This window comes from Strigops habroptila, chromosome 7, assembly GCF_004027225.2.
Source record: "Strigops habroptila isolate Jane chromosome 7, bStrHab1.2.pri, whole genome shotgun sequence".
NCBI lineage: Eukaryota > Metazoa > Chordata > Aves > Psittaciformes > Psittacidae > Strigops > Strigops habroptila.
The window spans coordinates 51,789,164-51,816,217 of NC_044283.2; the positions used below are offsets into that span (position 1 = coordinate 51,789,164).

A 27,054-nucleotide genomic window follows, 5' to 3' on the forward strand; every position below is an offset into this window, starting at 1 on the left:
AGTTTTATTCAGTGGGTTGTTGGGGGTGAGCGCTGTAGTCGCACTGTTTAGTGCTGTTCCCTTGAGTGCTGCGATGTGGCCCCAAAGTCTGGCATCTCTGCCACAGAAGCCCTGCCGTGCGAGGCAATGAGGCACGCTTTCCCACAGGCAGGCTTGCCTTTCACCCTTGGCCAGCCACTGCTCCTTTCGCTTCCCCAGAAGATGCTGCAGGTTCAAATCCCTAGGGCAGGTTTTGAAGGAAAGAGCCCCTTGGCAGGCTGTCCCATTCCCAGCTGAAGCATTGCAGTAGCTTTGATCTCAAATAACTGACTTAAGCTCTGTGCAGCACCTGGGGCTGCTAAATGCCCATAAGATACGGGAGATCTTTCCAAGCAACAGGTATTCAATGTGGACGCCACAGGAGGAAGGGTTACCTGTAGCTGCCTGAAGAACAGCCCCGGAGCTGCCCACCCCAGCACAGGGTCCCAAAATCCATTTCAGGCCACCAGCAGGCTGCTTGTGGGTCTTTATTTTGGCAACCTGCAAAGCCATGGGTGGATAAGGTGTCAGAATCATAGAATGGTTTGGTTTGGAAGAGACCCTTAAATGTCATCTAGCCCAGCCCTCAAGATTAAGGCAAACAGACAGGCACATCAACAGGCATAGCTGGCACTGCCAGCAATGAAGATGCTGGTGACAGCAGAGAGGTTTCTGGCCTTGGCCCCAGTGCAGCCTGGTAGGGAAGTGCCTCTGCCTGAGGTCTTCACCCAGGGAAGGGTGCACAGTGGACACAAAGGAGCTGAGAAGATCATTCAGCTGTCTATGCTGAGTATTTTGAAGGTATTGGCATTTCACATCAGCTGCATTCACCGGGGTTAATTAAAGCCTGTGTTTTATAGATTGCCCTCGGCCATAAACTGAAAAGCTTCCTCAACTGGCAATCAATAGAGTAACCTTTAAGCTCATTTATTTTATTAGATATAAAGTCCTAATTTGAAGAGATTGAGAAGCCATAATTAATGGTGCCAGAGAGGTCCTGAGATGTATATTTAAAGCTTCCCAAGGAAACAATTTTGCCCATAGGTGCAAGTGCCTAGTGCACTAGAACACAGCGGTGGGGCCGGGGATGTTCCAGCGGGTGAGCCTCAGGAAACAGTCCAACACCACAGAAATACAACAGCAATTCAATAGACAGTATGCTGCTCTGCTCCCTCACCCCAAAACTGAAGGGCAGGCTGTGAACAGCAGTGTTGCCACCACGGGGCAGAGCAGAAAAGTCAGATCCTAGGGTCGGCAGATGGCTGCTGGCAACTGAGGTGTTCCAGAGATGCTGCAAACACCAGCCCCATCCCAAGCCACAGAGATTTAAGTGCTTTATGCCTCTCTCTTTAGTCTGCTGTGTGCTGGTGTGTGATTAAATGGTTCACCCCTCTTCAGTGGGGTGGAGTTACTCCAAAACTGCAAAAGCCTTTGGGGGTTTTGGAGGGTGAAGTATCCAGACGGAGCTGCTGCTTCCTCTTTCAGCGGCCTTGCCATGGGCGGTGTGGCTTTCCCACACTGAGCAGATGGCCCCAAGGAATATCTTTTATTCAAGCATCTTTCTGAGCAGTGCCATAAGTAGCAGTTAATGGCCCTGTCCACAGACCCTGGGGTGTTGAGGGCTGGAGTGACTCCTGTGATCCCATAAGCAAAGGAACTAACAAAAGACTGACCCATGTGAAGGAGCAGCTCACAGTGAGGCCCTTGACCAAACATACAAAAATAAATATCTAAGTACTTAGAGAGCTAATTAGTTGCTCATGGGATTTTTAAAAGCACCTAACACCTATCTCTTCAGCCCCTTTTTTCTATGCTTTTTTCTCATTTCTGGACCTTCTTCCTGTAAATAATCATACAATCACAGAACGGTTTGGTTTGGAAGGGACCTTAAAGACCAACTAGTTCCAAGCCCCTGCTATGGGTAGGGACACCTTCCACTAGACCAGGTTGCTCAAAGCCCCATCCAGCCTGAACTTGAACAATTCCAGGGATGGGGCCAATACAACTTCTCTGGGCAACCTGTTCCAGTGCCTCACCACCCTCACAGTGAAGAATTTCTTCCTAGTATCTAATCTAAATCTACCCTCTTTCATCTTGAAGACATTACTCTTTGTCCTGATCAAATAATGATAATGATAAAAGTAGATGTTTTTCTGATATTTTCTTATATGAGTCAAATAAGATGCTTGATAAAGCATCTTAGAGTAGAAAGCCAATAGTCAATACGTTGTACTACACCTGGTTTTTTTGCTTGGTTGGTTGTTTTCTTTAGTGCCCACTCACACGAGCCAGACACTTTGAGATACATTTTCCAGTCTTCCAATGAGCTTGGTTGTCTGCCATGGCCCTTATCATGAAGAGCCCAAACATCTTCCCCTATTTCGTTCTTCCAGTCTTCCAGCACCAAGATTTGCAACAAGCCCTGTCCTCTTCCCATCAACCCTTGTAACGAGGAGGAGATTTCTGTACTCCACACGCCACCCTTAGCATGCGTTCTGCAAGGTCTCGTGCCCCCCCTGCCACCACCATGCCCAGAATATCCAATGTCTGCTCTCTAGGCTCACTGTAAAGAGTTCAGCTCACTCTGCGCTACAGGAATGAAGAGTAATGAACATTAGTTTTATTAGATATGGGTAATTACTTGCATTTCTGAAAAGAGAAAAAGAAGAGCCACTTAATAAAGAGAATAACTTTTAATAGGCAGTTACTTATTTTTTTTTGCCCTTGACACATCATGGTAGTTTCAGAAAAAATTTTGCACAAACATATATATATATTTCACAACCTTTGTTTTTTTCTTTGTTTTTTCCTTTCAGTAAGATGCAACATGCTACAAATGACTTTTTTATTTTTTTAAATCAACATGAAAATCCACAACGATTGCTTTTTTCATAGGAAACTTCAGCAATCAGGAATCTGAATAGTTGCAGATGCCAACTTATATATTTTAGATGGCCTGACCTCGCCAAAGTAGGCATCCAAGACTCCTCTGCTCCTGAGCAACCCAAGTGATCCAAGAACACCTGAATGAACCCTATAAGTTCAGCTGCAGCATGAGGACACTTGTTGGTTCCCCATCCTTTACAGAGCTTCATCTAAAGTTTCTCTTGGTGCCACTAAGACAGAGGATTATTAGACCCATCAAAGTGGAAATCAGAGCAACTGTCAAGCACAGGAAAATGAACACTTTTCAGCTTTGTGTATAAACATGGACTAACAAACCTGCTCAATCTCTTACCATACTGCCAGGTAGGCTTTATTATTTCAGAAAGGGAAACTGGAGAGAGAAGTTCCTCAAAAGCATTGGATCAATAAGCATCAAAACTTAGATCATCGTCCTGGCTCTTGGTCCTGCACTTACACCACCAGTTGTCTTCTTTCCATTTGCCAAAAAAACAATGGAGGTTCTTGGCACGCTACCAGAGCCAGTGGATGAAGACTAAGCAGATGCTTACAGTAATATAATTTTCAAACATTATTGTTCTAGAAAAGTAGGATACATGCAGGTAGAAGCACTACTTGATATTTTTGAATTGCCAGCTCAGTACAAATTAAAAGAGTCTGTAATTAGCACTTGAAACACTCTTCAAACTTCCAGAATTATTCAATAACCCGCAGAAATCCCATGCATTACTCGGAACAAGGGGGAGAAGGTTCATCTGTAAAACTGCTTATCTTGCTGATCCCTACCGTGCACCCCAGGCTATATAGGAGACATATTTATAGCACACGTAATGCGATTAGCCAAGAAACAGGTGAAAATAGACTATGTTGCCTGCTACATTACCAGGATCATATTTAGTAATTTACAGAGCTTCAAAGAGCCTCAATGCAAGGTACATTCCCCCTTTTGCAGAATAAAGCATGCACTTCAGCATTTCACCCAGGCGTCCCATCCTGTAAACATTTATGACAAGCAAAGTGTGTGCTACAGTGAGGAGTCTCATGGAAATCACTGAACTAATTTTCATAGTGGCAATTTGCCCAGTACTGTTTCAAGGGTCAGGCCCTGTTTGTATTTTGCTACATACAATTAAAAGAACCCTATCTACCATAAGAAGTTCAACAAAGTATGCTAACATATTCCTTCCTGTATGTGCAGAAAACATTTTTAGTAACTACTATGCAAACACCACCCGCTTTTCACATTCTCTTCAACCTTCTTGAAAGTTTTTCTGCTTTTACTATATATGAAAATAATAAATATATGATATACCAGTTATTAAGCCGTCAAATAATTACGTGTCATTCCAGAAGGGAGAGGAGGCACTTGAGATTTAGAAGTCAAGAGCTGGTCGTTAATACAAATCTCCTGCCTGGTAAAAAGCTTCAGCCACTCCACATTTCCTGCAACTTTGGTGAGATGGTCCTGCATATTGTGATAAAACAGGCTGCTTCACATCTGAAATGACAACCGTATCTCAAGATTATTATTCCAGGTAAGGTTGTTCTGGAAGAGTAAGCTGAAATAAGGAGTAAATCCACTGTCTGGGACATTGTCCTGCATCTGCACAAACAGAACCACCTTCTGGATTTTCAGTAATGTAGGCAAAATTGCATTCTGCTGCTCTAGTTCAAGGGAGAAGGAAGATTATTTTGTCCTTACTGTTGGCATCAGAAAAGCTCAGTTTGTACATGCCGGGGGAAATGAGAATAGGCCAAACCCATCAAACTTGTTTTGCAAAAGGGTCTCTCCACATGTCTGGGTAACCAGATCTCACCCAGTGGAGGGACCTGTTCTGGAGGAGCTTCGTCCTACAACAATGGTGGAAGGCTGGTCTTGGTCTGAGTCCGGCGTAGCTGCCTCTGTCTGGTCTATCCCACATATGCTGTGACACCCAGTTCCTCAGGCCATCCTTCTCCTCTACCTCCCTCCACCACCCTCGTCACACAGGGTCCTTCCCACAGCCCACCCCTTTCCCAAGCCACTTCCTTCTCCCACTGTCAGCAAATGGCCCTATTTCCCCACAAATGAGAGAAGCAACTCCATAAGAGTGGAGATTGTGGTGCCCGAGAAAGCTTTGTACATGAAGGAAAATGCAGTGCCCACATCACAAACCGTGGGTTTCAGAGGTGCTCTGACAGTCTCTGCCCTCACACACATAAAAATACTGTCCAACACTTGCCAGTTTTGCATGTTAGCCACCAACGATTTCAAGCTGTAATAAAAGACCTCAATGAAAGCGCTTGCTTTTGAAGGAAAAACAGATTTTTCATGAAACCAAAGGAGCTGTACCAAGTTCCTTTTTTTATAGGTAGGTGTCTTCAAAAATCTCTTACTTCTCACACAAACAAAAAGAAAATTCACATAGGGAATTACAGCCAGAAATGCTAAGCAGTTAAAGCCAAATGCTATGCCTATAAAAGTCTACCTCTGTGAGGTGGCAGCTACTTCAGTCCCTCCGTTTACCTGGGGCTCTGCTCGTGACGGTGTGCTAAAGCTGAGCTTTGCTTAAGCTGTTGCTCATTGAGGCTGCTGCCAGCTGAAGTCATCGCTCTTATTGTTTTGCATTTTTAACCCTTTTGTTTAGTTACATGGCACAATACTGGGACTATTACCGAGACTAACAAACACTAATATCACAAAACATAAGACAAAAGCAATAAACTTACGTATTTATTGCTGAGATGTGAAGAGTTGCCGAGTTTTATTCTTCCCCTGAGATGAGTGTTCTCCTAAGAAATAGAAAATACATTTGCATCAGTTAAACATGCAAAGACAGAAGGACAAATTGGTCCAGCAGGAACACGTCACTGACCACTGTACAAACTAGCCAGTCTCCTTGTCAGACTGACTTAACCAGCAAAAACTGTCCACAAAATAGATTTTTACTACTCTCTCTGTGTTTTATAGCTTATTTCCCGTATGGTTCGCTCTCAAAGGGTGGGTTGCTACCACAAAGTATTTTCAAGGCAGGTCACAAGGGCTTAGAAAAGGCATAAGACTTTAACTAATGTCTAACTATGATGAGAACATTAAATTATAAAAAGATACAGATATAAAACTGTTTTTTGCTGATATCACTGACAGCAGCTCAGTTCCTTCAGAGAAGGAAAATGAACTTTTAAGAACTTCAGTCAGGGATTACAGACAGGTCTCACTCCTTCCCTGGAGAACCAGAGCTGCTGCCAGCAGTTGCAGGCTGAAAAATAAGCCTCCTGATGAGGGCATATTTACAGTTATCCTATTTCCAAATGTGTGTCCAGGAACAGCAGTGGAATTTCTTTGCGACAGAGGTTCGTACATGGAGATGAACAGGGAATGATATCCCCAGACTGGACAGAGCCCCATGGAAACAGGGAGATGAAGAGATTCTAGTAAAAGTGACTATGTATTAAAAAGTTTCCATATGATCTATAGCCTGGGTTGAAAATTGTAATACAAATTAGGATTATAACAAATACACTGATTAGGCATTTAAAAAATTAGCAGTCAAATTAAACAGCTGCACCCTTGAAGAAAATAGAAAAGACTTGTCGATAGTTTTCACATAGCTTTTCCTGGCAGCAAAAAAGAGCTCTGTGATTTTCAGAGATGAGTAGGAAGCTTGGTCTCTAATGGTGTTCAGTGAGAAACACTGAAAATTGTTCAACAGTAAGGTGCTGGAATGGTATTCATTTCTGTCATGGTTTAAGTGCTGAACCCAGGACAACTTCCCAAGTGTCCAATTTTGGATAAAATTATTAAAAAACATTATAAATTGTTGCTAAGTTACAGCTTCAGAAGTTCTGGTGACAAATTTCATCTAGAGAAAAGGAAAACACAAGTGTCCCGTAGACAACCAATGAAACATTTTAACAAGATTTATACAGTTTTGATAGGTGAAAAGCTTTTGTTAGGTAAAAATCTTGTTTTGAAAAGCTAAAATAAAGTGAACCAGTTCAAATATTATATAGTTTTGCACTAAGAAAAAATTAGATTTTCAAGAACACTGATTTCTTTTTAGATTTATTATTTATTTCTTCCTGTATTATTTCTTCCTTCTGCACATTTTTATTTTCCTTGTTCAATATACAGAAATAAAAGATTTAATAGGGCGTGAAAGGGAGAAATTGGCAAGATTGTTTAGAAAAGGGGTAGGAGAAATTAATTGAGAAATATATTACCATGCAGAAGATAATATTCAATAGTTGTAATAAATATCAATATTTTGCTATCAGTTCCCCTCTCAGCTGGTTGCTCTGCCTAGGCTAGAAATTAGGCAGACTTACATGGAAGACTGATATTTCACACCACAGGAAAACACCATGTTTAAGGAGGGGCTCCAGAGCCAACCTAGCTCCCTGGATAATGTCCCATTTATGTCAACAGGCTTTGGATTAGAGCATGAAATAGGTGAGGCAGTGCTGGTTGCAGGCAGCAGACTGCGTGAGTGGTACCTGCTAGCAGTCGTGTATGGGACACGAGTGGTGAAGTTGACTTATTGCAGACGCGGAGCCCTAGTACAAAGACATTCACATGCCCTATCTTATTTCCTGGTGCTACACACATAATCCCTGGAAAGAGTGAACTGCCATAAACTATTGCTGGGGTCAATGTCTGATGATGGCTCGATGCAGGCAGGGACGCTCTGTGTTGCTTTGCCATTGTGCTCCCAATAGGGCAGGAGCCTGCTAGAATTCTGAAACAAAACCAAGTTATTGCTACCCTATGGTTGCAAATGTATCTATCTGAAGATATTTGCATTATAGGGTCTATAATCGTTAGTGCCAACTAACAGTTCAGTGGTAAAGAGAGAATGATGATATACTGGAGAAGAAATGGTCACACAGATGCTGTCTGTTCAAGAGTAACAAGGATGACACAAGGTTTTAGATACAGAGCTGCAGGATGTCTTGAGACTGAACAGAGAGGTATCTAGAACAATTTTGGAGTCTAATGGCTCAGCAATTTGATGTTGTGCTAGATATCCAGCTGCAACACAAAGACAATTAAGAAGAATAGTCAGGTTAGTTGCAAGTGGGAAGACATTTTTATTGATCTCAGAATAGCTTTAACTGGCAGAAATAAAATCTAAGACTCTAAAACACCAAACTTGCCCCCAAACCATCACCCACTAAAAACAATGGATTAGACCTTGCTTCCCATAAAGGAAATGAATGTTCAGTATTTTGTTAGAACAGATGATACTTTAATCAACTGAAGAAACTGTTTCACACCAGAGAACATACACAGTGCCATGGCGGTACTCGACCAGTCTAGATAGATTACCTGCTTTGAAGTCTTGTCACTGGGAGAGAGGGTACAGTTATGCAGAATATGTATCAACAAGAGCAAAATTGCTGGACAACAACATCAGTCAAAAATTGGCTTTTGTTGATTCTGAATTATGCATTTAGGAGACGAGGACACATAAATTCTAGTCTCATTCACTGCAAGATGAAAGGTATCAGGAGAGACTTGACCCATCAGCTTCTCGCAATATAGTTATACAATATCTTGCATGAAGCTATCGGTTGATCCAATTCAATAGGTGCTATGGCAATACTTTTCTGATAACGGGTTGAAAATTCATTGCACGTTTGTCTACTTTGATAAGTACAGGAGTAAACTACAAAAGTGGGAGACTAAGGGAACTGAAAAAAGGTATTTGGTGCAGTTAACAAAGCACTGTCAACTGCACAGCTGCAAATGCAACTTGACCCACTTTACCTGTGGTCCCGCCTCGTGACACCTCTCCTGATGGAGGAGGAGTTGTGGGCTCAGATAGACTGGCAGAGGGCAGTGAGAAGCCAACCTCATATATATCATGCACTTCTATAAAAACTGAAAGAAATGATGCACAGTTTGAGAAAGAGGCCTTAGGCAAAATATTTGGAAAATGAAATCAGACTGATACTGACATTGAAGTTTTAGCTGGCGAGCAAACCCTTTCACTACACCTTTTATTCTCCAATGGTGCACCCGTTGGTTGATTTTGGTCTGAAATTGAATTGTAAACACAAAAGCATAGGCACCAGGAAGTCTCTAAACATTACTGTCATATAATACAGACAGATCTTTAGTTAAACTGTTTAGCGTATTCCTGCAGGAGGCTGTGATGCCACAGGGGATAAGACAAATTCATGGAAGTAAGAGCCACTGAGAACTATGAAGCACCAATGATACAACCTTTATTCAGGACATCTCCAAGCCACAGACTGCTGGAAGGCTATGGCAGAGGATGCATTACTGGACTCCTTCCCTATTTGTTATCCTTTCCTTCATTTCTTGTGCTAGCCATGCTCAGTGAGAAGATTTGGGGCTAAATAGATTCAGGATCTGAGCAGGTACTGCTGGCTTAGATGTTAGCTTCTTAGTTTCAATGTTAAAAGAGAAGGTGCTCTGGCAAATACCATAATACAGCACCGGTCTTTCATATGCACAGCTTTTCATATGGCACCCCTTAAACACTTCTGCTAGAGCCCCAATCACCAGTTCACCCAAGTAAATTAGCAGTCTAGGTACTGGGCTCTATCCAATACACACTGCATACATCCTTCTCTAAAACGCAGTCATGCTTAAAAAGGATGAGGATAAGGAAGATGTAATAGGAAAAATTTTGTATTCCTGACTCCTGATCCTTCAACATACTTAAGTGCATGGGAAGTAGACTCAGTAGACCAGATCCTGAGGGCTCAGCAAGGTTAAATGTTAACCAGGAAAGTAATAGCACTACAGTGAAAATGCAAGATTTTCTTCCTAATTAAAATGTCACTTGTGCAGTATTTGATTCGATTTTTCACTTTCACAAATATACTTGTTTCTGACTATTACTGTTGCATCCTGATGCCAGTATTTGTGAATAAGTAATGGGCACATTATCAGCCAAAATTGCAGATTGTATGAAATCAATGTCAAATCTCTGAAACAAACATTTATTTGTCTCATCTTTGTGGAAGGCTATTGTATTAATCTCACTATAATTTCCCTCCTCCATTTGATTCAAAATCTGAACATATTATTCAGAATACACATGCACTGCAGAACATGATGATATGGAAGAGAGTTAATAGGTCATATCACTATGAGTACAGAAAGTTTTCCACCTGGGCAAAGCCCTCTGACATCAGAAAAGCTGGAAGAAAAAGGATATAAAAAATAGTCTTTGACATAAAAAATAGGTTGTACTGTATCTCAGGTTGCATTGTCTGTAAGAAAAAAATGAGCTGCACTGCTATTTTACTGTAATATCTGCTGCTGAGAAATTGATCATAAGTGGCAATCTAGTTTGGAGCAAAGAATTAAAGCAAGTTTTTCATAAAATATGATTGCAGAAGCCTATTTTTTATAAAAGTATAAAACTATCTCTGCAGACACAGGCATCTAAATGTCTATTTTTATCATGCTCAGCTGAAAGAAAGCAAGCTGCATTACAGATGCTGGAGAACAGCATTGAGTGGGGCTCAGCACCTGAATACACTGGGTGGGTTTGGTGTGTGCCAGTGGGTCCAGCATCTGCAACATGCTACAGCACTCCCCTGCCACACACTTCACCCATGCCCGTGCAAATTAAACTGCTCCTCACCACTGTCAGCATGACAGGAGGATCTGTACAATTCACCATGGCAGAGGGAGTGTGTATGGAGATGTACAGGTGAAGTATAGGAAGGCAATTGCTGCTGAACAGCCAGGAAAAGGTGGGAAGTGGCTCCCCCAACATCAGAATATCTCAGAAAGCTGCAGGCTGGAAAGTTAACAAACACTCCACAGATGAAAACATCAGCTGACCCTCAGCAGTCTCTGACTGGAAGAGATTGCTTTAAAAATCCTTGCAAATATGCACGGGTCACAAACTGAGTTAGAAGTATAGAAGGAAACATATGCTATTTAATGCTTTTGACTACAGTTTTGCCCAAAAGTCTCAGCTGGAAGCGTGTGCAGTCAGATTGTGGTGCAAGTAAACACAAACAGAATCCAGCCATGAGCTGCAAAAAGCTGAGAAAGTTTATTCTTCAGTTTCTGCAAAGAAAGAAAATACAACTTCAGGCCATTATACAAAACAAGGTTAAAAAAAATTAGAGTATCAGAAATGAGAAAGAGAAGGAAAGGGAAGCAGGTACTTCTGTCTGCTGCAAGGGGACCCTTTTCTATTGAAGCAGCTTCTAGGTTTTTTACCTGCAGAGAAAAGAAATAAGACACTGAAAGCACAGCTCATAACAGGAAAAAGTAATAATCAATATCATATCCTCACATTAGTAGGAACGCTTGTTCTTACCACTTCTAAACACGCAGTATGCCTGCTGACTGCTCTTTGCTGACCTGCATTGTTTTTCTTGCAAGTGAGGGGAGGAGGGAAGGGAATTTTCCATGACAGAGTGCCTCATCTAGAGACCCAGCTTCTTCACCTGCTCCTAGAGGCATCCACCTGGATCCTAAACAAAATAAGATACAGATGAAAATACCAACATACTTTGAGAAACTGCATGGCCCACTATGGAACCATGCCCCCTGGCAGGGGTAAATTTCTCTGGGTTGGGCCTCTAATGAGGTAAACCCTGAAGATTTCTTACCTCCTTAAATGCCACGGTCCATGCTCAGGCGTGCTCAGCATAATAGAAAGCAAGGAGGAATAATTCTTTGCCCCAGCTCCAGATCTGTCCCATTGTACCACAGCCATATCTATGGTTTGATGTGTGAGGCAGAACAATTGAACATTCTCAGCATTTCGAGATTCATGGAAAGCAGTGATGCGGATATTTTCATTCAACTTCATCATTTCAGAAGACTACAGGATTTTCCAGGTCCGAAACCTAGCAGCGCAATGGGCTGTCTCATCAGGTGCTAAACTTCATGTATATTCCAATGACTGAGGCAAGTTTTTGTGTTGAATGAGAACAAGGTTTTTTCCTTTGTTCTGGGATGGTTTTGGTGCTTGGTCACTATGTATAGACACTCACCAGCCTTTGGTGTTGAAGGCTAGGAATCACCAAAGCCTTTACAGAGAAGCCTTTGGAAATTCACGAAGTCCAGGAGAATGCTGCAGGAACAAACCAGGGTCATCTCAAAAGTGGCTGAAGTTATGGGGTCCAATTAATCTATGCCATGAAAGACCACATATCTTCAAGGCAGGTAGCTCATCTTGTGCAAGTGACGCACCCAAGAAATGTTATGAAAATCTACAGGCAGGAGGTACATCCAGTTGAAGAAGCAGGTAAGGTTAGCTCTAAGGTTTCTATTACTGCTAACCACCAGCAGCTTTTGGAAAAGATGTGGAGCACATGTGAATGCCGGTTGTTCTACATCCTTGCTTCATACTATTTCATACTGCACTAGAGAGCACCTCTAGATACTGACTGATCCCTTTCTCCAGTGTGATTACAATAAATTAAGGGTGCTTTACATGTGACATGTTAGGTGTCTTTTCAAATATCCATGTTTTCCTGGTACATTTTCCCAGCTTTATTTGGTAGCAGTGCTTGAATTTTCATTTGTGTCCACAGTGGGTGTCTCGGGAAGCCATAATGCAGACATTTACCATGGACCTTTTTCCAGCCACTTTCCATTCCAGGTGCCTTGCCAAAATCTGAGCCACATCAGCTTTGACGCATTTAATACCTTTCCAGCAAATTCAGTGCAGAACAGACAATACCCCTACCAACCGAGTAAGTCATATATCCTCTACCCTGTCATCCCAAAAGAGTAGACACTGGTTAGAAAACATGCCCTATCGAATCAGCTTACGCTTAGGTGCCAGCATTATACCTAACAACTCTGAAATATTGTGTCACCTGCACATTCATATGAGACTTTGTGTTGAATATTGAACTGGTGTGCTGCTACTATAAAGGCCCTTCACACATTTTACCTGCTCTAGAATGGGTACTTCAGGCAAGGGCCATAAAAGAAAATTTTCACATCATTACTCAGGTATCAATATTTCTATCATACATCATTCATCTATATGGAGTAGCCTTATCTCAATTTCTATTCCCCAACCTTTCTGTTACTGAGGAATTTCCATCCTTCAGTATTTTTCATGAATCCTAAAAGGTGTTCAATACCTTTGCTGGTTTTCAGTGAAATACTCAAGAACCCTTACAGAAAAAGTTAGAGATGTTTTCAAGATAGGCAATACTTTATCATTACTATCATGGATGGCAGTGCTGATCTCTTAGCCATCAAGTAAAACCCTCCATCTTACATTCTTGGGAAACATACTGACAAGCTAAACATGCAGTTCTGTGGGCTATATTGAATCCCAAATAAGAAATGTTTTTGCTGGTAGATTTTCCATAGCTCTGTATTGTAGAAGACCATTTATTGTCCCTAGGAAGGAACACCCCAAATATGCCTGTACATTCAACATGGAATGGCTGCAGTAAGTCCTGCATTTGTATGTTAGTGTAAAATGAAATTATTCAGTATCCTGAGCATTTTTATCCAAGCTGAGTTTTCACATAAGATGCAAGTACAGGCACTTATCTCACATCAGGTGTTGTAGTTCACTGGCAAATGTGCATGACATATTCAAGGTGTTTAGTTTTGCATGTCTGTTTTTTTACTTTACATCAATTCTCAGCCAGTTGTGCCTCACAGGTCATAGCATCAGAAAAGCTACTTTTCTAAGAAGAGTTTTAAAAAATAAGAATATTAAAGCTCAGTGTTACCTGGTGTTCTTAATGATACGGCTCCATTAAAAGTCATAACATTAGTCCAGGCTTAACTGAACGCTGTTCTTTTCCTGTATTCCTTCACATTAATGGTAGGTGTTTGAAATAATATTCTTGATTAAATTTAATTCAGCTATGCTTCTGAAAAAAGAGTCTTTCTTTTTTCTTTGAATTTATAGTCAGAACCTAATTTTAGAAGCCCTAAAATAGGATCCTTCAGTAGTCAATGGGCCTCAATAGCTCAGCTCATTCCAGTTCAAGATACATGTCCAAGGCAGAGGGGACAAATAGCCCTCTGGACACATATATCTCTTTCAACTGTCTATGTGCAGCTGGCTTAGTTTTTAGATAGATGCAATAAGATAAAACTTACCATATCCTTTGATCAAGAGAGATCATGCACAACACTGACACAGGGGTTTTCTAGGTTGCCTGCTTGAGCACTTTGTAGGTCATACCTTTTTGTTTACATGTTTTTACACAGTTTTAACACAATTACATAATCTCAAAATATTCTGTTTGGAATAAAAAGTAAAAATAAAGAAAAAATAATGTATACTTCTAATAAAGCCTAATTTGAATATATGTCAAAGCAGAACTTTGTTGTACATATGCTTGACCTTAGGCAGGTGAGCACCCTATTGATAGTGAAAGGATAATGTAGATCTATCTGTAAGGTTAAGGCTGCTCTTAAGAATCTTCTAGATTTAGTCAAACCTTTTGTAGTTTGGTTGGTACGAGCAAACAGGGGTGGCTACAACACACAATTTCTAAGCAGCTGGACAATGGATTTATCTTTAAATTGAGCTGGGTTTTATGCATCTAAAAAGAAAAAGGAAGAACGTATGTAAAGAAGTTTATGCAGTGCAATTGTTTTCAGTTGAGGGACCACGAGTCAGACATTTCTCAATGTCTGTTTCATTTCTCAATACAGTGTTTCTATCTGTGCTGTAAGAAACACTTGCTTTCATGCTCGAGCTTTTAATGCAGCAAGTAAATCTTATTTAAATGGGCAGGCATCCTAACACACTCAAAAATACCGGTATGAGTGACAAATATTTCTGTAAGAAAGCAGGCTCTTCTTTCAGAGTGCTTTTAATTTAAGCAGTGAAGTGTCTAAAATCCTGGGGGAAAGCAGGACTTCCATTTCTGTGAAAGCATGTTTCATTTTGAAACATACAAAAATGTAAGAATTCAAGAGAAAATGGTAGCTAGTTTAAATATGAATTGTATTAATGAGAAGAGGGCAAGAACCTTGTCTTCTAAGTGGTTATGACTCATACCTTCCAATTATAGCACGCATACATCATACTTCAGTAAAAAAGAATATTGAGCATCCTCTGGGTGGAAGACATTCAGAGAGTTGGTGAACCAGAAGCTGATTAACAGGCACCAGACCTCAGCTTCTGGAAAAAAAAACCAAAACCCAAGCAAACAAACCAGTAACCCGGGAGCCTGAGTCTTTTCTCATTTACCTTGCTGTAAAACACATAATTCTGCTGCTGCCAATGAAGTTACTTTATTGTTGAAACCAGCATGAGGGCAGAATCAATCAATAAATGTCTATCAATTCCAGTTTCTGACTTCATTCGGCTTTCAAAAAAACCCCAATGATTTTAAATGAAAACATACACACAACTTCACACTCCTTAAAATAAAGCTAAAAGTCCATTCCCAAAGACATAAAAAAAAAAAAAATCCAAAATCATAAAGCACTGAAGTGCAGTCATTTAAGTGCCAAAGGACAATTGCTGAAGTGTCAAAGCCTAGTTTGCATTTGCTCAACAGCAGTGGGGCAGAACGATGTATCTTGCAATGAAGCAGTCCCTTCTCGTCACCCTCTAGCCTCCTAGCACACTACTTTGTATCAGCAAGGCTGCAGGAAGCTAGCATGACTCTGGTTTGTTGCAAGGGCTGCCAGAGAAGCCCTGTGGGTCTCCTGGATTGCACAAAAGCTTTTGGGAGTTGCAGAGAAGGCTGGAGAGCGCAGACTGTGCCTCTCCAGCAACTGGAGGATACTTCAGATTAAGTGCTGTGTTTCAGAGGGCTTCCCAAGAATTCGGAGGAAAAGGGAGAGCAGCTATCAGTCAATCTCTGAAATGTCAGTGGGGGAAATAGATGGCCAAAAAAAAAAAAAAAAAAAAATTTTTTTTTTTATACCAAAAAAGCATAAAGTATGAAGCTGTTTTTCCTGGGGTCTTCTGTACATGAGGTGAGAGCAAGAGAGCAAAGGTAGGACCTACATGGCTGAGGAAGCAATGGGTGAAGGGGAGAAGTTTCAGCATGAGTAGCTCTGCCATGAGAGGTTTTGGTTTGTTGTTTTTAAATAATGGGAATTATATTAGTCAGAATTTTGTTCTGCCTCAGTCTTCTTTTGTACTATTCTATTTCCCGTGGAATGTGTAACTGCATCCATCACTTTGCTTATACGGATGAGATTTTGCTTTCTTTTGTGCATGTAATCTATAACCTCTGTTCCTTTAGATTTTATTACCACATATTTTGTAAGAAACTGCATCACTGAAGCACAGGACAAAGAAATTTGCAATGAGAGTAGGATTTTGAATGCAAAGGGTGGCTGGGTACAGGGCTTACTGAACACTGCCGATACCAACTCCATCTGAGCCCTGTTACATACAGCACTGACTCCCAAACCTTTTGGCCCCTGGGACCAGTCCTCGAACTTGCTTGTTTATCCGGATCTAGCTGATAAATATCATGGTCATGGTTACTCCTGAACATGCCAAGCTGCAGATCACTTACCATCAATGATTCTAAAAATTGATTTTTCCTAAACCAGTCATACTTCTCATTCCCAAACACAAACACCACACACAGTGCAGCTGCACTGCTGCTTTAAAGGCTCCCAGTCTGGGGATTTGTACTGTAGAGGAATTGCTGCAGTGACTTTGGCCTGACAGGAACTGAAAATGGTTTTGCTATTGGAAATGACATTGCAAACTGCTCATCTCTGGGCTCAGAGGTGGAGACAGACATACACATGAAGGAAACACTCACCAGTCTCAGGAGAAGTTGTCTTCACAGAAAGAAGTTTCACTCCTTCTTTATCTGACTGGGCTCTGTTGAAGTCAGAAAACAATTAAGCAGACAGCATGATGTTGGTCAGACAAACAAAATTCTAAGATTATGAAATGGAGGAGGCCGCACCTGTGCCAGTCTGCACTGGCAGGCTTCAAATGGACTTTGCATTGGACCATATGTAACTTGTGGTAGTGGAAAACACCATATACCAATATCTCTGAAAACACCTTTCTCTTAAAATATGTAATAAATCAAGTTGCATGACTCTGGGTTCACTCTAGCACTCCACAGAAGAAGTACATCTGGGGAAAAGAGGGAGTCATCTTTTTTCTCTGTCAACACAAGACTTTTAGTGATGTCAAATTGCAAGAAGGGTCACTTTAGATGTCCAGGGAATCAGGGCTAGCAAGTAAATCAGCAGCCCAAATGTTGCTTTGGGACATAGAAAACATAGAGGCCACAGCCAGACTCAATGGCCTCTAGTATATATCTTCTAATGATTCTTTCTCAGTTTCACTCTCCTCAAACTCCTTAGCCAATACGGTTTTAACTGAGCCTCTGCAAATGGGCTAGTGGAGAGAATATGGGACAGAGGAACATGAAATAATAGCAAACAAGAGAAAAAGAAAGAGAAAATCCGGAATAAGAAACATTAAAAAGAGTGAAAACATGAACAAAAGAAGGGGATGAGAAAGAATGGAGGGGAAAAAAAAAATCAATGGGGCAGAAACTCAAAAAGAAGAGAAAAAAGACTGGGCCAATGGGCCCTGTGGCATAGCATAAACCATTTATCTATTTCAAAAGATCCCCTGAAGAACAATTAAGAGCCATCACATTTCTATCCATGCTGGAACAGATGCTTATCATGCATACCAGTGTACAATATCTGCAAGTGCATCACTTTCAATAGGATATTTCTCTTTGGGGTAGCAATTACTTATTATGTTTAAATAGAGAAAGATCAAAGCAAATCTCATGCAGAATCTACTGCACTCACAAGTGCCTCATGAGAGATCTCAAAGCAACGAAAAGACAGGATTCAACTTACTGTTCAGTGCTGTTCTCTTGTCTCTCTGGAAGAAGGAAAAAGTTAATATAATTTTGACTGCTGGAACTCGCTTAAGTAAACAGCTATTGCAGTTGCTAGCAGAAGGTTTAGTTGTGATTTTCCATTATTGCATTAAGCACATTAACACAATCAACCAGTTTGAATTGTAACAACTTTTCTAGTTCGTCTTCCCAAAAGATAACCGTCATCTATGAAAGTGAACTGATATTGCTCAAATTGATACTTCTGGAAACTAGGGAGAATGACATGTGACTTGTGCAAAAGCACAGCAGGAGCACGTTTTTCCCTGCAGCTCCCAAGTCCCCGGGTAGCTGGCACAGAGGAGGTGAGCATGCGATGGCTCTCCAATATGTAATGGCTGAGCTAAGAGATACAGGAAGAGGGAAGTGAAGGAACAAGCTGCCAGGCTGTATGCTCTGGGGGGTTTAACCTGGCATGACATCTGAGAACAGAGCCTGTCTTCCCCATCAATGAGGAACGGGTTTCTCTTCAAAAATGAATCATATACCGAATGTATTTTATTCTTATGTGCAAGTGTGGGCAGATGGATGGGGCCAGGGGGTTACGTTGGAGACACAGTGCCAATGACACTGGGCACAGAATCTCCATCCGCAGAGGAAGAACACTGGATAGGCCTGGGCAAATCCTACAGGAAGCACCACAGATATCTATCTACTCTAGCTTCCAAGTGAATTTGCCAGTACCATGCCTGCTGGCATTTTTGCATAGGGTAGGCTGGTGAGGAAATGTTCTTCACCTCATACCTTTATCTCTTGACTCGAAATATTCAATAATTTCCTAAGCAGAGATCACACCTTCTTCTGTGTATCTGGGACTGGTTTTCCACATCATTGGCTAAATTGGTTGTGACACACTGTTAGCCTTGGTCTAGAGCTTCAACACCCTGCTGTGATTTTTATATTTCCAAGTCCCAGTGATTTCATAGTTGAAAATCTCCACAGGTCTCCTAACTCATGCCAGTTCAGAGGGAGAAGTAAAATACAGTCTGGATTCAGATCTGGGTGTTCATTTAATGAAGAATTACACTTGCCTGTGGCCTACTCAGGCAACTCTGAAACATTAGGTAGACGGAATTTAATGGAATTATACTCCATCATCTTTAGTGTTTCGTGGACAGCAGTAAAACATACTGGCTTTAGCTGCTCTGTCAAAATGTTTCTGAAAACACAGCTTGCTCAGAGATTTTGTTCCCATGTACATTATACTGTAACTGGAAAACTTTACTTATATGTAGTGCATACATGAGTATGTGTGTATATATCAGGTATTTCCTAAAAGAAAGCGTTGATTTTCCTTTGCCTGTATCTAGAGCAGAGATAAAATAAATATAGTGATTTTGTTAAACAATATCTCCAAACTTAGTTTTCATTGTCTTTTTCTACCTGATTGACTGATCGTGTTAGCACAGCTGTTTGTTAGCTCTCTGTAACTGCAAAAGCATGAACAAAAAGCTTTACAGCATTATACATTCTCCAAAAAATCAGATATGGTTGCTCCCTCTGTTCTTCCTACTCATTTTGAAAATGAAGTGTTATTTTCCTACTTTAGGCAAAATATTTTGAAATACAAGAAGCTTCCTATCAGACTACTGCAACATCTATGGCTAAGGTAATCTAAAAAGACCCCCAGAGATCTTTAATAATAAAAAGCATATTGATCTTTTTCCCCTTCAGAGAAAGCAAGCCAAATACCTGGAGTTTTCTTCTGGCATATTCTGTACAAAGACACCAGGGAGAAGACAGAGAGGGTAATAACTATCAAGGTGATGACAACTGGCAAGATAACGCCTGCAAAAGAAGAACAACGTAATTTTGTCTGCTGCCCCTGGCTTGCATTGCCTCTGTGAACAGGCACTTGCACACAAAAAGGTGAGAGGTACCAGCTTCACTTCATCAAACATTACTGGTTTCTCTGGATCAAGGTAACCAGCTGCTCATGTTGTTCCTCCCACACCCACTGAGCCTCAGGCTTACAGCCTTTATGGAGGGAGGATTTAGGCACTTTCCTTCCCCCAGCCTTAGTCCTTCCCTGACACTTAACACTGCCCTGTGGAGCTGACACCATCATCTCCATCAAAATATTCACGATTCTCCCCCAGTGTTGACTGGCCCAAAAGTTTTGCAAAACTGTCGTGTTTCAGGATAATTTTTTGACACATGCAATTTATTTTTTCCTCTTTTTTGAAAACAAGACTCATCCCAAATTCAGCAACTGAAGCGATTATTTCTCTTTTAATGTTGTACACCCAGAAAGACACTAAGGAGTTACATAATTCAGTAACATTCCCCACAGCACTTACAACCAGGGATAAAAAATGCAAGATCTCCCTTTTAAATGAGGACATTTCTTTCCTTTTATTATTTCCCACCATCTGCCATTTCCTGACAGGTGTTTCCCAGCCAAGAAGCAAAAAGGAAAGAATTATGTAATGAGGAGAAGCATTCCCGGGGAAATATATAAGCCCAGTTTCTCCCCATTTATTGTTTTTCTGGCAGTGATTGGCCACATTTAAATGTAGCCTAAGCCCTATGCTGCGGGAGGCTGGGTCTACATTCCCACAACCTTCCACAGCATCAGCCGTCATGCCCACCCAATATTTAGAAATAGCATCTTCAATGGCTTTTGATGCAATTAATATTTAATATTCATATATATGTGTGTGTGTGTGCATCTGCAGAACTTGAGGGAGAACCCTGAGAAAGATTTGCAGTGGAAAAACATCAAACATATTATGCTAAGCCAGTACTTTGGGTAGGAAATAGCAGATCTGCAGCAACATTCTTGCCCTAGAGATACATAATATTAAAATAAAAGATTAAGTAACAGGCATCATGCAAACATCAAGTGCTTGAAGAGCCTGCAGAAGACTCCCTCCTAGTCCTTCTCTTCCATGACAATATGAGCAGTATATTTAAATAATACATTCATAACAGTATATTCATATAATATGTACTCAGAATGGTATATAAACAACATCTTCACATGTTTCCCTGTGTCTTTTCTCACAGTGGATGACTCTGTTCACATTTTTTTCCCAGTTTTATCGCTTTGAATTAGTCCTGGGAAATAATTGTGCCTCTCTCCGGTGAGAGTTTTGTCAACTTGTTAAGCTCTGCTTCTCTCTGAGAGAAGTTTTGTTACAAGCAGTTAAATTGGGTTTGTAATAGGGCCTACATCTGGAAAGGCTGAAAATAAAACTGCCAGTTTAATTTCTCTGCTACTCCAATCACTTGTGGAAAGCCAAACTTATTGACTGAAAAATCAAAAGCTGGACAATAAAATAGGAACACTCACTAGAATAGTGGATATCACTTCCTGGCACTTTCTTGTTTCCAGAACTGCTTACAGGACTGCAAAAAGCTAGATTTGCAAAAGAAATATAATCTTTCAGGTTAACATGTAATTGTCAGAACTCCCCAAACAACTCCTCCTGAAAATTTGCCCTCCCCAAACAACTTCTGTGTCCCCAGTTCAGGAACCATTTGGTGCTCCACACCTATAATTCTTCTAATAACACCTGAGTAACTAAGCAAAAGAGGTAGAGAAGTTTATCTAGTATGGCCTAGAAGAAATACACTTTTCATAGGTGCAGCCTTCCCTAGGATGATCTGCTTGTCCACTTACAGGTTATAAGCTACAAACTTTCTCACTTTTAGGAGTTTAAGGTAATGTTCAACATTAGAGGAAAACTTTTGACAAGCAAATAAACAAGCAAGAGAGTGAAAATTAGACCTGTCTCCAAAAGAAGAATGACCAAAGTATTTCATTGCTAATTAAAAAAAACATGTTCTAATAGTAGCAGAAGAAGTCCAAAGAGGTGCAACATTAGTAGCTATTGATTTTCTTGAGATGTGAATGTTATAAAAGGACGTGTGTGCTTTCTCTGCCACATTTGAGGACAGAAATGACTGTTGGGAGCTTCTGGGGCATTTTTTAGGACAGGGTTTAAAGGAATGCAATTCTACCTTTAGGTGCTAATCTGAATTTGAGTCAGGCGTCAACAAACTGAAATATGCCAGTATACTGGATTTTCCAGGTAACTAGGAGTTGCATGGTCCTACTTAAAAATTTGTGTGGGTTGACTGGTTGTGCAAAGGGGAAGATGTGAGAGCTGTGTTTTTATTTTTGTTCTGATGTTGTGTAGCTGTGTGCATTTTGGGCGGATTATTTAGGGTTTCTATTTTTTTTCCTTCCTCCCCTTCCACCCCACCTTCATTTGTCTGGCCAGAGACTGAAGCCTCCTGGGCAAAAATGATCACTCACTGCGTGCTTGTGTGGTGCCTTAACAATACAGCCACAGCTGAGACATTCTGATGTTATAGTTTAGGAAACAATCATTGCCTGAGACCCCTATCTCTGAAAAATCACTATGTTTCCTTAAAGCAGAAGTTGTGCCTCCTGTGGTCCCTGTCTGCTGAGGGGTGATAATGTAAGGATGGAAAATGTGAGCCATCATCAAGTGACTGAAATAATTCTTATGAATGCATAATTCCATGTGATTGCTTTGGATTTCCCAGGGAAATACTACTGCCCTTTTCGCTACCTTACCTGATAGACTACATGATATACAGGGCAAGCAGGCAGTTATCACAGCAATGAGTTATCCTGGATACTGACTGAAAATGTCAACAGAAACAAATTACGCTGAAAAACGTGAATGTCTATCCCTGCATTTGTGCAGCATCTCCACAGGAGAAAAACTGAGGATTCAAATCCATTGGTTATTTTCCTAGTTCTCTGTCAAATGGCCAAGATGTAAGTAATGCAGGAAAGAAAATCCATAGGTTAGCATTTTAACTACTTGAAATAAGACATGTAATAGCATGGATTAAGGAATTAAAACCTTTAACTCAGTTAACTATTTTCTTACAAGCCAGCCCATCCTGTCTACTTTCTCTGAATCTGGAAGGTGAATCTGGAAGATATTTTCCAGCTATGGAATGGTCTGGGATCAGAATAACAGTTAATTGGAGTAGTATATCCATCATGGTAACATGAGGGACAAGCTTTTGCTGATAGCAGCAGCAAGAACTGCAGGGACCAGTACAGAAGGGACTGTTTCCTGATAAGCCCAGAGAAAGGAAAACAGGACAATACAGGTTCACTAGCACAGGAAACTTGCCTTACCCTGGGAGCTGCTGCTTCTAACCACAGGACGAGGAATGAGAGCCACTGACAAGGAACAAGCTCCTTGGTAAACACTCTATTTATATCAGTTTCCCATTGCATCATGCAATATGCCAGACCTGATTTTTCTTTTGTGCTCTCACTCTGTTTTCTTTTCAGTATCTGCTAGTCCAACAATGGCATTCAGCCGAAAGCACAGCAAAGTTATGCATTGCTACAAGTTCAGCATCATTCCTCTGCTCCTGCATACTATGCTTCAGCCTGCCCCCCTCCCACCCTACACCAGCCCTTTTCGTCAGTGTGCACGGAGCAAACTCTTTTATCACTCTTACTTGTGGATTCTGTTGGTGAGCTCACGTGAAGACCTGCAATAAAACAGAAGGAACGGGTTTGTTAGTATCTGGTTTAGATGTCCAGAGTCTTCACATTGTACAAACTGACAGGCTCTAGCAACATGCTCAGTAAATCCACAAGCAATGCCGCCCCAGAACTGACAGACTGACACTGTTCCCAAGCCTAGAAAATCTGAGCTGTGAAAGTCTGCAGACATCCCTTACAGATGAGAGCAGAATCCAAAGTCCAGCCTATGCTAGCTTGTTATTCTGTTCAAGAGAAGAAAATCCTGCATTAGTTGATACATTCCTAAGAAATTCCTCTTGCCAAAACCAACTAAGCATCTGGGAGTGAATAGCTGGCATTTAAGTGACAAATAAGCATTTTAATAAAAGAAACTCAGATGCCTAATTGAGACATGTCTTCAGTTGTCACAAAAGCCTTTAAAAATGAGTCTTCATTAATTATCTTGGTGCTTTTGGCTAGCAGGCTGCCGAGCAGCAGGAGTAAGAAGCACTGATAGTGTGGAAGAAATGGACCTTGCAGAGTGCTGTGCACAATGCTTACTGGCCCACTCCTGGCAGCTTCCCCCAGCCACTTCACAAGTTTTTGGTGCAGAACACTAATTTCTTGTTAGCTTTTTGTTAGCATGCTGCTGCTTCTGTGCGTCTAGAGTATAGCAGGCTTGGAAATTAAGGCGGCTGTGAATACTTCACATTTGGAGGCTAGCCACAGGCAACCATCGCTCCCAGAGTGATTTTTATTACTTTGCATTAAATCTCTCCTGCAATCACTCTACAGTCAAAGGGAGCTGGGCACCTAACTCATCCGTGTCTTTGAGAATAGACACCTGCGTGAACTGGCAGAAAATCATTTATCTGTTTGTACAAGACAGGCTGTCTCTTGCCAGGGACGAGTGGCTGGCACGCTGCCCACCTGGTGAGGCCTCTCACACTGGATTGCTGGAGTTACCATGGAAAAAAATCCCTCAGGCCCTACATCCTCAGCAGTCACTCATTATTTTGAGGTATAAATCATAGTGTTCGGTCATCTTCCTGTAGGCTGGAAGGCACCATAAAATTCCCCTTGCTGGGTCTCTTCAGGGTTCATTGCTGCCACAGCATCTGTGGGAAATGTCGTGCATCTGACCCGGTCCCTGGGAGGACATAACCCATCAGCACATCCTCTGTGCCCCAGCTGTGCCAGTCTGAGAGACCACAGAGGGAGTGGCATGAAGGCAGCTGTAAATCCAGGCAGGTACAGAGCCTCCCACCTAAGTGTCTGGGATTGCAGTGCTGCTTCTCTTCCATCTGGGGCCCCAGGGGAGTACAAATCCACTCTTACACCCTGGCTGCACTTTCTGTGCTGTGGACTGATGCTTTGCGCAAAGACAGCTACTACTACTGGAGCTGTAATACGAATGAAACACATTCTATTACTGTGAATGTACTCTTTGAAAACCAGAATGGCTGCTCTTGTTTTTCATCCTCTCTACAGTCAATTAAAAACATGGATCACTTGAGCCACTGGGGTGCAAATAACCACTTTTGCTAATGATATATGGGACAGAGCTTTAGCTGCATTTTAATCACAAACATGCATGAAAAGCCAAGTACTCAAAAGTCAGCACTAACACTCTGCTTGAGCATACTAAATATGAGTAATGCTAAGTACTCTGAAGGTATACAGTTATCTCACCCTGGCTTCCTAGGATTCAGAGCAGACATTTTTTCTAAGCTTTTTTTCATGTCATCAATCCATCTGCAAAAAGCAATGTCACCTTGTGCAGAGAGGATCTCTGTAATGATTCATTAAGCAATGTTTATAGCATGTTTGGGTAACACTAACGACAAAAGCCAAGAAAAAGCTTTCGGGAAATTAATAACTCGCCAGTCAAAGGAGGTTTGGAATGATGCACAGTACAGAATTCAGCAGGACACACGGCTGGCATTAAGGAAACATCCAAATATGATATGATTGCTTGTCACCCAAATACTGCCTTTCCTTCAGCCTATAAGGAGTAGGATCCAATGGAAAAAAGTACCATGTGATCACACCACAATGGCTAAGGAAGCAAAGTGTAAAGTCCTGTGTGTGCATATTCCCGGAGAAAGGCAGAAGACCTTGTCATGTCTTACAGATAGGCCACTTCTCTATGAAACTTCAGACCTTGACTCCCCAGTCTGAAGAAAGTTGAGCTTGCCCTAGAAACCCCCCCAAGATTATAACATAACTTCACTCATGCAAACAAAGTGAACTGCCTTGGCTCAAATTAGAGCAAATAAATAAATAGCAAAAACATGTCAAGCCTGAGATGATACCCAAGTTCATTCCGAAGAATTAAGGTTTGTCAAAACTGTATGCAGGTGACAGTAGGCTCTGTGAACAGGAAGGGTCAGGTGCCTGCAGGCACAACCAAAAACCACGCTGCTATCCTGGCCAGACCTCACCACTGCAATAAAATCAGACAGCAGAGATGATCCCAGGTAGAAAACATGACAGCAGCCCCCTGCTCTTCCTTCAGGTACTGCAGGAGTCTCCTGAGCCTCTGTTACTCCTTAAAGACGACACACATCTACAAACACTAACACTACAAGCATCTTTCACAAAGACATCTCACCCAGATCCTGCTAGAGCATGAAAAATTAAAAAGCAAAAATCTCCTGCCCTTCTCTCTCCCCTCCATTTCCAGTATGCAAGCAAGGCGCCAGCTCACCCTCTGTTCAGAGATTGCTCAGCCCTGCCACACAAACAAAGCTGTGCTTATCAGAGCAGTTCAGCAGGTGCTTTCAGTTTGCATTTTCTAAATAACCATCCAGTGCCCTTTCTGGTGGTGGGGTCACATGCTGCTGTGCTATAGAAAGAGAAGGACAGAAGGAAAGGCAGCATTTCACTTACTAACATAGTTACTATAGATGTTGTAGCTGCCTGTTCAGAGCTTACTGTATCCTTTGGGGCAGTGAGTTAGGGGGCAGATGCTCTGCATAAATAATCTGGGAAGATTTCCAGATTCATCATGAGAAGTGAGGTGTGCAACACTGGCCGTGCTGAGTCCTCACTGTACGATAAGGAGGACGAGGATAAAGAATTTGGCATGTGACAGTGGTTTGATTTGAAAATACCTGCCTGAGCCAGTTCAGCACTGGTTAGAAGCTTGACAGATGGAGAAAGAGGCCAATAACTAGCCTCTCACCACTCTGTTCTCCAATGACCGCTACCTAAGCAGCTTGGATACCCTGCAGTTTGCTGCTTCTGTTTTTGGAGGGCAGCCACGTGAAACTCTGTTCACTGGCAAAACAAATGAATAAATTTGGCTGATTACTCAGAGGGGATACCACAGTATAAAGCAAAACAAACAAAGCAAAATTAAGAACTTTAAAAAACCCTCCTTGCCCTGACTATGCTATAGAGTGAGTGTGTTAACTGAGGCTTTGCTATATTTTCCATCTCACATACACTTTGATTTTTGTATGTCTCTTTGTGAAGAAGCTGAAGATACAGTGGGATTTTTTTACCTAATATCATTATCCAGAGTTCGTACATAGTTTGCGTACAGAAAGAGTCAAACGCTCCTTGTCTTACTCATAAGAATGTTTCTGAGGGAAATGCCTCCCGCGAATCGAGTAGGATTTATAATTGGAGGAGTGCAATAAAGATATCAATAGATGCAGCAGGTTGATTCATCTGACAGTTTATTATAATAGATCATTTGATCTTACCACCCTGCTGGGCGAACTTCAGCTCATTGTGCTTTATGGCTTTTTTTGTTGTTTAGGTCACAGAAAAAAAAGCTACAACACTTGCAATCCAAGGATGTATTTAGACCCTGACTGATCCATTAAATCTCCAAG

General features: G+C 41.4%; 1 protein-coding gene across 1 annotated transcript in view; it reads right to left on the reverse strand.

Annotated features, from left to right (window-relative positions):
* Window positions 1-2,696: 2,696 nt before the first annotated feature.
* Window positions 2,697-27,054, reverse strand: part of EMCN (endomucin) — a 54,444-nt gene continuing 30,086 nt past the window's right edge. The window contains exons 6-12 of the mRNA XM_030493397.1: window positions 23,203-23,235; window positions 21,038-21,103; window positions 19,435-19,530; window positions 17,702-17,726; window positions 16,630-16,691; window positions 5,632-5,694; window positions 2,697-4,420 (exon numbers count right to left, since the gene is read on the reverse strand). Of these exons, the coding sequence (XP_030349257.1) occupies window positions 5,636-5,694; window positions 16,630-16,691; window positions 17,702-17,726; window positions 19,435-19,530; window positions 21,038-21,103; window positions 23,203-23,235 (341 nt within the window). The 3' untranslated portion in view covers window positions 2,697-4,420; window positions 5,632-5,635. The remainder of the gene's footprint in view (window positions 4,421-5,631; window positions 5,695-16,629; window positions 16,692-17,701; window positions 17,727-19,434; window positions 19,531-21,037; window positions 21,104-23,202; window positions 23,236-27,054) is intronic.